The 16,163-nt window shown below is 40.5% G+C and overlaps 1 protein-coding gene across 4 annotated transcripts in view; it reads right to left on the bottom strand.

The window, feature by feature from the left end:
* Positions 1-15,692, bottom strand: part of LOC149255202 (translocon at the outer membrane of chloroplasts 64-like) — a 257,950-nt gene extending 242,258 nt beyond the window's left edge. For 3 of the 4 annotated variants that reach the window (XM_089460380.1, XM_089460381.1, XM_089460382.1), the window contains exons 1-2: positions 15,219-15,692; positions 14,934-15,086 (exon numbers count right to left, since the gene is read on the bottom strand). In XM_089460380.1, the coding sequence (XP_089316506.1) occupies positions 14,934-15,086; positions 15,219-15,424 (359 nt within the window). In that variant the 5' untranslated portion in view covers positions 15,425-15,692. The remainder of the gene's footprint in view (positions 1-14,933; positions 15,087-15,218) is intronic. The other variant, XM_089460383.1, reaches the window with a different exon arrangement.
* Between the last annotated feature and the right edge of the window lie 471 nt (positions 15,693-16,163).

Raw genomic sequence — 16,163 nt, 5'->3', positions numbered from 1 at the left:
GAAAGAATTAATGACATTTTCCTCATTTTCCTCCTTTAATCTAACCCCAAGTGACTTTTGGGTGATCCCTAAATCCAATGGCTGAAATAGATTGAGATCTAAGGCTGAGATTAAATGCTCATTTAAATCTCACTTTTTATTTTTTAATTCACCCCACTTTAATAAAGACCCACTTAGTCATTTATTTCCAAAGTCACTTTTCCTTTCTAATTTTTCATTGACTTTATAAAAGTCACTTTAAAATTAGACTTAGTAAATTTATCACTTAAAGTCACTTTTAAATTAGATTTAACTTTATAAAATTATAAAGTCACTTTAGGAGAAAAATTAAATTCTTTTGGACACTTTTCCCTAGGCCAAAGATCAAAGCCTAAGGGAACCACCTGTCCTCCGGTACCAAATTTCAACACATCAATTAGGCCGACTTGTTAGAAGGTGCACTAACATGTCACTAGGTGAAGATCTTTTATTCCATCTTGTAGCCGACTTGAAGAAGGTGCCTTTGCTTGGTCTTGGAGGGCCTTCTTATACATTTAATGACTCTACAAAAATGTAGCATTCCCAAGAAGGGTCCTTCATACATGACATTGACTCATATTGACTTTTATAACATGATGACAAAACCTAGAGGCTCACAATGGGAGCCATACCTAAAAATAAAATTCCTTGCTAATGAAACCCATGAGACAAGCATTACAATAATAAGTTTATCTTTTTCTTCTTTACATCAATTACATAAAATCACTATTACACGTCATTATGAAGACCGAACCTAGCTACACTTTTCAAGAATAAGGTGTTCAAAGTCGGCCCAAACAGTCCTAAAAACTATGATCAAACTTGGTCAACTTTATGGTCAACTCTGCAGTCAACCTTGCAATCAACCTTGCAGTCAAAGTGCCCAAAAATTCTTGGTTCTTGTGCCAAATTGTACGACCTACAAAAAATCCCATAAAAATCGCAATTAAAGGATGAGTCGAAGTGCTCGATCAACGCTAGTCAAACTCTTGCAACAGTCCTGAAATTGGGCCCTACAATTTTCCCAAAAAAAAAACGCCCTTCTGCCACACGTGTGTGAGAGAGAAGATCTGCCCAATAGTTATACGAACCAATGAGAGAAGGAGAGAGAAGAAATGTGTGTGATGATGATGCCAAATGAGGTGAGAGGGCACTTGTATTTATACAAGCCGTTGAGGGTGAAGAGTCACATCCATTAGGCTTCATGAGCCTACATGATGATGTGGCCGACCTAAACAATTTGCACATGTGTGGGCATAAATTCAAAAGCACACTTCCGCTTGCCCAAATTGGATGATCTTTATATCAATTTTGGTCCTCTGGAAAAAAGAAATTTAATGCAATCATCATCTCCATCAAATGAGTTGTCCCAAGGTGGAATTTGGCCCTAGTTGCCAATTTTAATAGTATCTAACATTCCACCCTTTAATCTGAACGAGTTCTTGTGAGTCCAAGCAAAGAGATGAGGACAACTACCAATGGTTGAATGTGCTCTCTAAATCTAGTAGTTTTAGGACAGCCACAAATACAATGGATAGCATAAGATAGTCTTCCCACTAAATGGTGGTCTAAGGTTAACCACCAATACCAAAACTCGACTTTAACACTCAATCACTCCTGAAACATTTCCAAATTTGGCTAGAAGTTGATGTCTTATGTTGTTTAGAGGTACTCAGGAATGGAAATTTGAAGATGACCACAAATTGATAGTGGTTTTCAGATCATCGCAAATTGTTGAACTTGGCTCTAAGGCTCAATAATTCTCGAAATATTTCTTGATTTAACTGGAACTTGATGTATTTTGATAAGTGGAAGAGCTCGCAAATGGCAATTTGATGATGATTGCAACTAATGTCTAGTAGAAGTTAAGTCTTTTACCAAATGATGGTTCCAAGAAGACCACAAATTGAATCACAACTCATGGCTCTGACTTTGGCCCAATGCTCTGGTTTTGCCTCAAGGCTCTAGCTACAATTCTAGTTGTGGCTCGGACTTGTTTGTGCATGCTTGATTGATAGGGCTTCAAAACTAGAAGACTGACTACCAATCACTTGTATCCCCCCTACTGCCCCCCATCAGATATAAAGTGAGAGAACAGAAATCTTTCCATAATGCTCACAAGGATAAAGATCAAAAACTATGATCCTCCATGGGGCCAACTCGATGAGGGTGTTGGCTTCCACTGAAAATGCACTTCGATTCAAATTACCAATATTCTTAATTCTTGAAACAAATATATATAGGGCCATCCTCGAGGGAGCTTTATAACTCGTTTTCTTTGCATTTCCCATTAAGCAAAGGCTCTAGGAAACTTGGGCTCTAGATCTAGTATTGTTGAAACCCTAGAAACTTTCACTACCAAACAAAATAGAGAAATTCTACAATTTGTTGATCCACTTTGACAAGGGAAATTCGGCCATGGTGAACAAGATCAAAGAATCCCTTAAAGGAAATAACATCCATTAAAGGACAAGGCCCTAAAGAAGGTCATAATGATCCTATAAAGAAGGTCATAATGATCCTATTGAATAGAAAGATTTTCCATCACCATAGTAAAGTATGTACTCACCTTCGAATACCACACCATATAGGAATTGTTCCTCTTATTTTTGGAAATCAATGACAAAACCAACTCCAAAGGCAGGGTCCTATTAGAAATGATCTTCATCAGGTACACAAGGATATTTAATAGTGTTCACATGGATATAGAAAATCGTCATTTTCCATCTACATTGTCATTGTCTATGTGACGCACTTGCATGGCGATCAACTGGAAAACGCAGAGGTGATAGAGAAGTAGAAATCAATGGAGGTTCTAAGCAGTATCACAGATCAAACCAATAATTTATCCATATAAAGGAAAACAAAAGAATAGGCCACCTTTAATCGCTCGAATGCAATGGAAAAATATTGCAAAAATAGCTTAAGACCATGGGATTTCACACACCAGGGAAAGAACTGAAACCCTAGAAGCCAATTCTTTCTAGTGTGGTGGTTACCAACCTTACCATCGATATATATGCCACAAGTTCAATTTGTGGTATGGCAAGCACTAGAAAAAAGAAATAAAAAAGGTTCTCAGGAAGTAAAACCAAAAGAGCAACACAAAGAAGATGAAATGAAGATGGATCACATCACACAGACCCTAAGCAATAAATGGTTTGAAGTCTTAACAAATTTCGTTTCTAATTGTGGCATGGAAAAAATCCTTGAAGAAGACCAGAATTCTTCATTAGCTCATTCAATTCTTCTTTCCAATGGTGGACACCAATGAATAAGGTATGTTAGAGATGAGTTGCTTGATTTAAAGTTCCATTAGGAGGAAAAAGATTTGATATGTTGAAATCCATGACATGGAGAAAATCGTTAAGAACGACCTCAAAGCGCATCAAAGTTGCAACTTTGAACGTGAAGCACATGCGACTCACAATAAAATGGGGCAGTTCCATTAGAAGAAGGAACAAAACTTAATCATGGCACATTGGTGTTGAAACACCTTAGAATACCACACCATATAGGAATTGTTCCTCTTATTTTTGGAAATCAATGACAAAACCAACTCCAAAGGCAGGGTCCTATTAGAAATGATCTTCATCAGGTACACAAGGATATTTAATATTGTTCACATGGATATAGCAAATCGTCATTTTCCATCTACATTGTCATTGTCTATGTGATGCACTTGCATGGCGATCAACTGGAAAACGCAGAGGTGATAGAGAAGTAGAAATCAATGGAGGTTATAAGCAGCGTCACAGATCAAACCAACAATTTATCCATATAAAGGAAAACAAAAGAATAGGCCCCCTTTAATCGCTCGAATGCAATGGAAAAATATTGCAAAAATAGCTTAAGACCATGGGATTTCGCACACCAGGGAAAGAACTGAAACCCTAGAAGCCAATCCTTTCTAGTGTGGTGGTTACCAACCTTACCATCGATATATATGCCACAAGTTCAATTTGTGGTATGGCAAGCACTAGAAAAAAGAAATAAGAAAGGTTCTCAGGAAGTAAAACCAAAAGAGCAACACAAAGAAGATGAAATGAAGATGGATCACATCACACAGACCCTAAGCAATAAATGGTTTGAAGTCTTAACAAATTTCGTTTCTAATTGTGGCATGGAAAAAATCCTTGAAGACCAGAATTCTTCATTAGCTCATTCAATTCTTCTTTCCAATGGTGGACACCAATGAATAAGGTATGTTAGAGATGAGTTGCTTGATTTAAAGTTCCATTAGGAGGAAAAAGATTTGATATGTTGAAATCCATGACATGGAGAAAATCGTTAAGAACGACCTCAAAGCGCATCAAAGTTGCAACTTTGAACGTGAAGCACATGCGACTCACACCAAAATGGGGCAGTTCCATTAGAAGAAGGAACAAAATTTAATCATGGCACATTGGTGTTGAAATCCATGATATGGAGAAAATCGTTGAGAAGACCTCAAGGTGCATCAAAGTCGCAACTATGAACGTGAAGCACATGGGACTAACACCAAAATGGGGCATTTTTGCATGCGTAAGATTCCTAGACACAGATTTGAGCAGAGATCTGACACAATAGAAGCAGAGATCTCAATTGGAATAAACAAAGAGGCAAACTTGCAGGAAGAATAATAAGTTGCAAATAAGCTTGCTCTAATACTACTATTAGACTGCAGACCAAAAATGAAGATAAGCATGAACTTACATTTTATTCAAATGATACAGGTATAAATACATGGTCTTATGACCTTTGGATTCTTCTTCCAAGGTCCCTTGAACTAGCAATGATAGTTCATATCCCTCACCATAACTCTAACAGATTAAGTGTCTAATAGAAATAATGAAATGCCCAACAACATTGGCACCAACCAATTAAACTAACCACTTGAGGTAAAGAAATTTGTCACGTTGCAATTTAGCTCATAGTTAATGTCATTTATCAATCATTGGCAACCACTTAGTTATTAAGTGTGTAGAAACTTATCAATCTGTGTGACACTTAGCAGTAGAAACCAAATTCTAATACTTGAAGATAATAAATATCTCCTTCCAGAGTTGAATTGAAGACACTAACCAAATTATTCAAGTAATAATAATTTATTAGTATCTGTAATGCTAAATCCTCCAACAATGATGTTATAATGCAGGAGTTTCCTATTGGACATTGGTTTAAGTACTCCCTGTGTGTTTTACGACATGGACTAACTGCCTCTCATGGATCGTAACTCTGGCGATTATAGCAGAGACTAATGTCTGTGGGTTTTGGTCTAACAACGATCGTGATTGCAACAAATGGTATCAGAGCAACGGATCTCGAGTTTGAAACTCACCCGTCTCGCATAGGGGAGGAGATTGTTGAACATTAAGTTCAACACTCCCCGCGTGTTTCGCGACATGGTCTAATCGCCTCTCATGGATCCTAACTCGTGATTGTAGTGGAGACTTATGTCTACGGGTTTTGGTCTAACGATAATCATGATTCCAACATTTTCATATATAACCCAGTGAATTTTGTTGTTGTTTATACAAAGCTTTATAGCTAAAATGAATACCTGATGAGGGGATTTTGGAAAATAGGTTTTGAGAGAGACGAGGATAATCATCAATCACACTAATGGGAAGAATTATGATCAATCTAGGGAAACTACCAACAAAATAAATTGGATAAAAAAAGTGCCATCAAAAATTTTGAAGAATACAAGTTTGTCCATGCCATAAAGAATGTGAACCAGGTGGCTAACTGGTTGAAAAATAGAACCACCTTGTGCAAAGATGATCTAGGCATGTCGATAATTCCCTAATGTTGGAGGGAAAGTACTAAAAGGAATCTTAGAAGACTTCTTACTTCCCCCCTTTTTGTTGAGTGCTGATGTTTTGGGTAGCATCAGGAGTATTCTCGCGTGTGGGGCAAGTGGGCAAGGTGATGGGGCTTTGAACCTTAAACCCATGGTATTACCCATGGGATTTTGATGACCCATGGTATTATGGTGACCCATGGTATTATGACCCATGGGGTATTACACCCTTTGGAAAAGTACAAGGGTGAGTGATCCATTTGTGTGGTCAGCGAGAGAGTGATTCTCACAAAAGGAAAAGGTTGAGTGGGCCTCAAACCCCTTGAGGGCCAGGAGAGTCTATGAAAAGTGGTTGGCAAGAGAGCATTTTGTGGAGGAGAAGGCCGAGTAGTCCACAAACCTTGGAGGGCAAAGAAGGCCTATGGAAGGTGGCATGGCAAGAGAGTCGAGAGAGCCTGTGGAGGGCCACGAGGGTCAAGCAGGGCTAAAAGGGCATGTGGAGAGCCAAGCAAGGCCGATAAGCTCAACGAGGGCTAAGTTGGGCCGAGTTGGATGATATGGCCAATGGTGGTCGACAAGTAGGCCTCAGATGTGGAGGGTCGAGAGGGCTAAGAGGGCCAGTAGGGTTGAGAAGGCCGAGAGGGTCGAGCAAAGCATAGCGACGTGCAGAGGCACAAGGCACTGAGAGAGAGATTCTCTCAAGTAAGCAAGAGATCTACATGAGTAATATTGCAAGTTTGTTGCGAGTAAGATACTCAGTTATGACAGGTCCGAGGAAAGAGCACAGAGCAGCAAAGGAAATCCAAATCAACCAAATCAAGGACAGATATGGGACTTGATCCATTGAATCAAATCTACACTAATTTTGTATATGTAATTTCCTTGAGGGACATTATTCAAATAAGGGGACCCGAAGGTTTTGAGAAGAATTTAATGAAGAATTGTTGACTGGGAACAATGTGTCTATAATACATTTCCTGTGCATGATCTAATTACTTGTTTTATAAGCTCTATTGCGCAAAATTTGTTTTTGGTTAGGCACATTAGTGTGTTTCAATTCATTAGCTATGTAAGTTAATGGGAAGTTATTACTAGATATGGTGTGTATGTGCACTAAGTCTAGTGCCCACAAAATTCTAACATGGTTTCTAAGAAGGGCAATTGGATTTGAGATTTGCATAGGCAATAGACCTGAGAGGGAGTTGTAGGAATTGTTGCAGGCAACAGCAATGATTCAAAGACCCATGCCAAGAGAGTTGGCTAAGTATGGCAAACTACTTGTATGTATCGTGAAGGCCAAGATCAGCAGGCCTGGTGAGAGATGGAGCAAAAGCAAATCAACAAAGTAATTATTGAGCACAAGACAAATTACAATGTTTACAAGGTCTACAACTCGAGCTAATTGTGAGTCTAAGCAAGAGACTGAGAGCAAGAGCAGTAGTCAAACAGCAAATGTTGGGTGCATGTGATGTCGATAGGTTTGCTAGCACGTGGGTATTGCGTACAAACAGGTTGTGAGTGTCAGCAAGGCTCAGCAAAACTGTAATAGCAACGAAGGAAGAGCGCAGATGGATCCAAGAGTGTTTTCTGGAGGCCGAATTGTTGAAGCAAGGAGGTCAATTTATTGGAGAGGTGGACTTGTCAAAGTAGAATTTCTTGTAACAGTAGAGGTTATGCGAGGGTAAGACATGCGGTCGAATTGTTGATGAATAGGTGGGTCGAATTTCTTCAGAGTTTGATTTCTAGCATGCCAAAATTCCTAGGGTTGAATTCTTCCAATGGGGTTGAGTTGCAAGTTCCAGTAAATGAACATTTCCTTTGTTGCGATAAGACATTGCAATGCAAATACAATGAGGACCAACAATGCTATGCACGTTGCAAGAGGAAGCAGCCGAACGCATGGGTGCAATAGCGCACAGGCTGCAAAGTGGCCAAGCCAAGACCGTGAGAAAGATTGCTAACAAGGCTACGTGAGGAAGTCACCAAGACTAAGCTATGGAAGCAATGCCATAAACAGTGCAAATGATCGTGCCATGGGCAAGGTGCCACATTGGGCATGATCGAGTAATTACAGTGTGTAGTGGGTAGTAAGCAATCACTGGGCAGGGGATCTACCATGACAAGTTGTGAGTGTCGACAAGGTTCAACTAATCTGGTATGAAGGACAATATAGCTGCCATCGGGATTGTTCGAGGTCAACCCTCAAAGGGAGAGGGAAACCATAACAATCGAGGGTTTGGCAGCGATGCTAGAGAGACCTAGGACTAGGAGCTACAAGATGTAGAATGAAGCTTGGGATGTTGCACAAGAACCAAGGGTAAGCCAGTTCTAGGTAGTTCTTCTAAGAGTACCTTCCCTACTAAGAGGGAGTGTTAGAGTTTGTATCTCAGGCAGATACTTCATAGGGTTAAGATTGCCATTGGAGATCAAAGAGCAGTCTTCCAATATTGTGTCATGGTAAAAGATGGCCATGCAAGATGCTCAGGAGCAAGAGGCTTCTAGGAGCATGGTGTCTTCGAAAAAGGGTCCCTGTCATACAACAGGAATCGCTTTTGTGTCATATGGAGCAGCTATGGTAGCGGATCAAGGGTGGAAATGTGTTCCAAGTTTAAACATAGAGCCACTTGCAAGTGATGTGAGAAAACATCGCTCACTACGAGGGAATGTTGATGCTTTGGGTATCATCGAGAGTATTCTCATGTGTGGGGCAAGTGGGGCAAGGGGGGTAAGTGATGGGGCTTCGCACCTATACGCCCATGGTATTACCCATGGCATTTTGATGACCCATGGTATTACACCCTTTGGAAAAGTATAAGTACAAGGATGAGCTATCCATTTGTGTGGTCGGCGAGAGAGTGATTCTCACAAGAGGAGAAAGCCAAGTAGGCCTCAAACCTAAGTTGCACGAAACGGGGAAACGGAAACGAGTTTCCGAAACGGGAAGCGATACGAAACGTGACCTCCCCAAATTTTGGAAACGGGGAAACGTGAATATATATATATATATATATATATATATATATATATATTAAAAATATTTAAAAATTATTAATATATATATGTGCAATCATAAAGCATTAATGATACATTTACATTATATGATTATAATTTATTACATTTAAACATTAAGATTAAATTTGCATCACATTTACTCATGAGTCATGAATAATCACATAATGAAAATAAAAATATAGGAACTGAAAAATCCAAAATCAGCCTTTATTTATATTAGTATACGAGGTTGCAAGTACAATAAAGACTATAAGGCTGCAAGAACTATAGAGACAAGTCACAAAAGACTAATCCTCATCAAAAATAGAAGCAGCAGAATGCTCAACAGTGGATGGTGGTGCTGAAGAAGATGATGCACCAATTCCACTTCCAGAATCGTCCTCAATATTCAGGGCAGCAAGAGAGAGAGATCCAAATCAGGATTTTCTGCATCCACATCCCATTCTTTAGAAGGACCACTGTTGTATTCTGGACCCCTACGAGATGCAAGGCGAAGGTTGGAGTGCACATAAACAAGATCCTCTGCTTTCTGTGAGCCCAACCTATTGCGCTTCACAGAATGAATAAAACCATAAGTGCTCCAATTCCTTTCTGCTGATGAAGAGCTTGCCACTTGTGAAAGAATACGAATGGCAAGGCTTTGCAAATGTACACCATTTGCTCCATGACAAATCCACCACCTAACTGGATTCATGGTGCTTCTCTCCTCCAAAGCTGATATATCTGCATAATCATCTATTCCTGCAGCAAAACTGGCAAAATCCTCCTTTACTTCCCTATGTAGATGAGAAGGAAACATTCTCCTAAGTGCTTTTTTCACCCCAGTAGCCACCTCTCTATCCTTATGGGGTGCCTTCCTCTTCCCATTGCTTTTAGCAATAAGCTCCTCATCATAAAATTTGGGGTTCAAAGCATGTGCTAAAGTGTGCAATGGTGTATTGAAATTGTTCCACCTGTCAACAATGATTTTCTTGATCAAACCAGCAAAATGATCATCAACAAACAAAAGTTGTGGAGACTCCTGCGAAATGATTTCCATAGTTTTCTCAACCATGTAATCCATGCCATCATATACCTCTCCCAAGAAAGGTTGGTCAGTGTCAGCACTCCGAAGAAGCTCAAATGCAGGGGTTGTGAACTTTAGCAAGAAATCTACCTTGCTCCACCAATCCTCATCAAGGCATAATCTACGCACCATAGATCCCCGCTCTGAATCTGCTTGTCTCCACTCAATCCAAAGTTGACTCACCACCATAGAAACTAATGCATGCTTAACCTCAACAAGGCGGCGCAACATCACGAAGTTTGAGGCATATCTTGTCTCAGCAACTTTTAACAAGTTACAACTCCAATTTGGAGTACTCTCGAAATATGGCCTGAGACTGGTGGTGGTTGGAGATGAATTTGATAATCTCCCTTACTTCCCATGTGACTTCCTTTATCCAGGAAACTTTGTTGTCGATCTCCTCTAAGATCAGATTCAGATTATGGACAATGCATGGTGTCCAAAAGATGTGGTCATACCTCCCCTCAATAATTAAACCTGCAGCTTTGCAAACTGGTGCATTATCCGTGATAACTTGCACCACCCTGTTAGGCCCTATTTGTTCAATAGCTTTTATAATAACATCAGCAATGAACTGTGCATCTTTCACCTCTCCTGAGCAGCCTTCTGCCTTGATAAACATTGCTCCTTTGGGGGAAGTGGCAATGATATTTATCAATGGTCTGCGCCTCATATCTGTCCAACCATCTGAGACTATGGTAACCCCAGAGCTACTCCAGGAAGAACGAATTGGAGCTAAAATGTCCTCCACAAGTTCCTTCTCATTTTTGAGAAGCTGGGTTCTGACTTTCTCATAGTTGGGCCCCTTGTACCCTTGAGGAGCTTTGTTAACTGCCCTTATCATATCTTGCCAGTAAGGAGAGCGAACAACATTGAATGGGATACCACATGCATAAATGCACCTAGCCACTCTGGAATCAGCTTCTTCTCTTGCTTGCACATTCACCAATCTAGCAATTCTGCTATCCTGAACTGAATGGGATGCCCCTAGGCCTCTGGTATTTTTGGGTGTTGGTTGTTCATGTTCTTGAGTGTGACCAGCTCTCCTCTTTCTTGCTTCAGCTACAATCCTTGGCTCAATGTTAGATGGAGCTTGAGTAAGGTCATCATGCCTTCTCTTAGTACCATCCGCCTCATCTTGCTCTCTTTGATATGCCCTCCTTACCAACGGATCTGATGTTTTTGTGCAACCTGAAATAACCTGTTCTCCTCCATGCAATAGATGCGCCTTCACTCTTGGGTAGGAGCCCTTGTACGTATTATTGCAAAGATTGCATCGCCATTCCCATGAGCCACCACCTCCATATCTTTGAAGCTTTGTCACATGCCTCCAAAGAGGATAATATTCAACCCTTGGGTTGGCCCTAGGGCTTGAAGTTGCAGCTGCACTTTGGCTGGAAGCCATTGCTGCAAAAATAAATTAAAAAAACAAATCTGTAAATAATAAAAACGTTTTTCATATTTTTGGCTGTATAAACCCTAGAAAAATTAAAGAAATAGTAAGAAAAAAACTAAGAAATGAATGTGGCTTACCCAAATTAATTTTCTGTGGCTGAATCTACCCTAAAATGCCAGAAAATAGGAGAAATATGGCTGTAGCTGAGCCAAATCTGTTGCAAAAATAAATTTAAAAAACAAATCTATCAATAAAAAACGTTTTTCATATTTTTCGCTGCCTAAACCCTAGAAAAATTGAAGAAATAGTAAGAAAAAACTAAAAAAATGAATGTGGCTTACCCAAATTAATTATCTGTGCCTGAGACTACCCCGAAATGCCAGAAAAGAGAAGAGAAATATGGTTGTAGCTGAGCCAAATCTGCTGCTACTGAAATCTCCTGTTGAAATCTCTCTCTTGCTGCTGAAATCTCTTTCTCCTGCTGCTGAAATCTACTTTGCTCACTGCTCAAAACACCCTAGCTGAAACAACTGCCAATCTCCAAGAGAAACGACTTGCTGAATAGTGTGATGAGAGAATGAGAGAAATTGCTCTTTTATAACTTTAGAATAGGTTTCTAGAACATCCTGGAAACCCTAAAAAAAATTAAAAACAAATTAGAAAAAACAAAAAAAAAAACAAATGTTTTTTTTGGGGAAACATGGCCCGTACGGCCTGGAAACGCGTTTCCGGCCGTACGGCCACGTTTCCGTTTCGGGAAACGTGGCCGTACGGCCGGAAACGCGTTTCCAGGCCGTATGGTACGGGGAAACGCGTTTCGTTTCATTTCCCCTGGAGAAACGCCCCCTAGGGCCACGTTTCCGGCAACTTAGCCTCAAACCCCTTGAGGGCCGAGAGGCCCTGTGGAAGGTGGTTGGCAAGAAAGCATCTTGTGGAGGTGAAGATCTACTTTGACCTTAAAAGACCGAGAAGGCCTATGGAAGGTGGCTTGGCAAGAGAATCGAGAGGGCCTATGGAGAGCCAAGCAAGCCCAATAGGGCCAGCGAAAGCCTAGTTGGGCCAAGAGGGCCTATGGTGGTTAACAAGTAGGCCTTAGATTTGTGAAGGGCCAAGAGGGCCTATGGTAGGCCTTAGATCTATGGAGGGTCGACAAGGCCAAGAGGCCAACAAGGCTAAGAGGGCCTATGGTAGGCCTTAGATCTATGGAGGGTCGACAAGGCCAAGAGGCCAACAAGGCTAAGAGGGCCTATGGGGTTGGGAAGGTTGAGAGGACTGAGAGGGTCGAGGAGAACACATACATGCAAAGGCACAAGACATTAAGAGAGAGATTCCCTACAGTAAGCAAGAGATTTGCATGAGTAACATTACAAGTTTGTTGTGAGTGAGATACTCAATTGTGCTGAGTCTGAGAAAATAACACGGAGCAAAAAAGGAGATCTAGATCAACCAGATGGAGGACAAAACCAGGTCTTGACCCACTGGATCAAATCCAAGGTAATTGTTGTATATGTAATTTCCTCAAGGGACATTATCCCAGTAAGGGAGACAAACTGGTTTCTAAGAAGGGTTTAATGAAGAATTGTTGATTAGGTAGAATGTGTGTAATACATTTACTGTGCATGATCTAATTGTTGGCTTTATAAGTTTCAATGTGCAAAATTTGTTTTTGGTTAGACATATCAGTGTCTCATTTCGTTAGTTGTGTGTGTTAATAAGACATTGTTACCAGATCTAGTGTGTGTGCGCACACACTGAGTGTAGCGCCCACAAAATTCTAACACTGGATGCCACCCTATCATTATTCCACCTTCATTATTCAAGGAGGCACCCAGTTTATTCTTCCTGGAGGCAAAGAGAATGGTAAGGAGAAACTCCAATAAAGATGAAGATACACACTTCCTGACAAGCAGGCACATCTCCCGGCAGGAGTAAATGCAAGTTTGTCTAGTTAATCATCATTTGCATCATTGTTGCTACACTTCATGTTGGCGTTCCAGCTCATAGTGAAAGAAGACGGCCGAGAACGCAGATCTCTGCTGCAGCAACAAACAATCAGCCCAAGGATCCATTTCATATGCAAGAGTGGTTCAAAAATTCTATGACCCAGAAATACCAAAGGCAGTCTCTGAGACTACACGCGCGATCCTGGTGCTTGTTCCCACAATCAAAGCAGAGTATCTAATGAAATAATTATGCCAGCATATTGACAATCAGAGAACTATGTTTCAGAAGGAAGTTACGGCAGCACAACGACAGATAGATTTTGAACCAAGGGTTATGAATATTTGGAATGCATTAAACTCAACCCACATTACATTTGGCCAATAGATAAAGAATGAAAACGCCATGTCCACAGCTTTCTGGATTCTCTACTCAATAATTCATACAGCCTACAGCATCCAGTGATAATCAAGGAAGAGCTTCCACCCCAGAATGAAAATCCACTATGGGAAACGAAAGCAGCTTGGCATAGGCAAGTACTTTCATCTTGTTCCCTCCATTTTGAGTTTTCATGATCTACAGTTCAACATTTTGAATATGTAGAGGAAACATGTCAAGCTGAAATATGGACGGTGACTGGATTTTTGTGAAACTACATATGTATATTAAGAAGATAGAGAAGATGGAGTCCCAGGTCAAGGGCAGTGTCAATGAAAAAGTAGATATACAGACATGGAATCTTCCGAGGTTTTTGGAAATCAGAAGTAGACTTTCTGCCATTGTCGATGTATCTGGCACTCTATGTGGGGAGACAAATTACCATTAGGTTTTTCTATTTAAGTTTACAAACAATCAAAAGGTCTCCCCTCTAATAATTGGACTTTATATAGTTCTCCAGAATTAAATTCTGGAAGTAGTTTGAACTTTTAAGTACTTAGATCTTCCATCATTCTGGATGTATCTGGCACTCTCCATTGGGAAACTACATAAATAAACATTGTGTTTGCTATTTAATCTTAAAAAATAAGTTTTTAACTGAATTGAATAATTAGACCACATACATCTCTAACTGAATTGAATAATTAGGCCGCATACATCTCTTTATAAAGTTGTGGGTTAGTTCAAATGGTCATGAGTCAGATATGAGAACTCTCTGAGTCAGATATGAGAGCTCTCCTCTAAGTTGGAGAGATTGCAGGTTCAGCCCTCTAAATCCCCTCAGAAATAGGTGCTTGGAACTTCAGCATCTAACAGTTTCCCCATTTACCATTAGTGGATCATAGAGAAGTACTCGGAATATCATTGACATTATTTTTCTTGAAAAAAGGGTTAATTCTCAAACACTTAAAATATGTAACCTAATAATTGCATTTGAAGTGGTTTGAAGTATTTAAATAGGATGTATCCCGTACACTCCCTGGGGAATTGCATTTGAAGTGGTTTGAAGTATTTAAATGGGATGTATCCCGCACCCTCCCTGGGGAGTTTATATATATAAGCATTATGGTTTTTAAATAATCGAAAGAAATAAAAATATAAAAAAAGCCTATTATCAGTTTTATATAGAATGGTTAGGAGGAATGATGGTTATTCCCAGATTAAATTCCCTTATTTCACATGAAATAAGATGATTTATCAGCCTCTAAGTGATCTTGCTATCTAAATGATTGCATTTCGCAAAAGAACCATGCAGAAAATCTTAAAAAATTGCTAACCTGTATGAGAGCTCGTCCACGACAGTCTTGCCCACACACGTAGCACCCTGTGACACGACAAGCGAGACGGCCGCGGCCGTTCGGGAAGCCGGTTCGTGCGTACTCAGCCAATCAGGATTGCCGAAGCCGGTGACATGTCCTTCCACGTCAAACCTGACAGAAGACAGAAAATGACTGTGAGGGTTTGGCCGCTTCATAGAGCCCCAAAAATATGCATAGTAAACAGGAGGTCAGGTGAAAATTTTCATCATTAAAACGAAATGCGAATGAGGAACTGAGCTTTACATATCTCCGACTGCGAATGTGAGGTCGGTGAGAACATGACGAGCGATAGGAGGCACCGGCTGTGGAGGTGGAAGAAGCTGAAAGCGCTCGATGAAGGCGCCGAAATCTACCTTGCTTATTTCCTTCCTCTTCCGTCGCCTGGTGAGAATTAGGAGGCCCGCCAGGCCAAGGCCCAGCAGGACCCAGACCTTGGCCGCAGACGACATTCTGAATTTCTCCAGACCGAATGATGAAGAGAAAGACAGAGTGATCGGAGCTAGGAAGGATGGAACTCGCGACCTCACAACAACGATGCAAAAGTGCAAGGCCCTCGCATGTGTGATATGGTCTGGAATTTAATGGAAGATTCGGCTCTCTGATGCTCTCCCTAAACCCCAGTTTTGTAAACTTGACAATGCTTATCTGCCGTCGATCTCTCACGCGGACGGTGATCGGCGAACATGTGCGAAATGTCGGGTGAAGCTCGGTTTCATTTGACGGTTTGTTTTTCATCCGACGTGTTTATATATATATATTTACAGGAAGCCGAAGAATTCTCAGGCCAAGTTTAATTTCGAAAAATAATATAATGAATTTTATTATAATGCATTTGGACTTCATTATTAAATTTAATTTTTATTTTAACATTTTGTTTTACCTCGATGGGGTGGGTTTTCCCATGCAACGCCACCCCACTTACTCCCACAATGAATAGGGGGTGGTGTAAGGGGTGGCGTTGCATGCCTTTCCCATGCATCATCATTCCTGTGGCTTAATTACACTTCAATTACTTGTTCCTTAAGGTTTCTCTAAACTCTTTCTTTAGCGTATATGTAGCGGCGAGGTGAGCAAAGGTTCAATTAGTTGCAAAAGGCTCAACTCGTTGCAAGGGTGTTGCTCAAGCTTCCTTGTAATAATCTATGTCATTATCTAAGTTGGTAACGGTATGAATGAGTGGTGGCACTT

This window comes from Pinus tabuliformis, chromosome 7, assembly GCF_031772625.1.
Source record: "Pinus tabuliformis cultivar Carrire ecotype Pingquan chromosome 7, CPIR1, whole genome shotgun sequence".
Lineage (NCBI taxonomy): Eukaryota > Viridiplantae > Streptophyta > Pinopsida > Pinales > Pinaceae > Pinus > Pinus tabuliformis.
The sequence above is the reverse complement of the archived record's forward strand: the minus strand, read 5'-3'. Positions and strand labels throughout refer to the sequence as shown.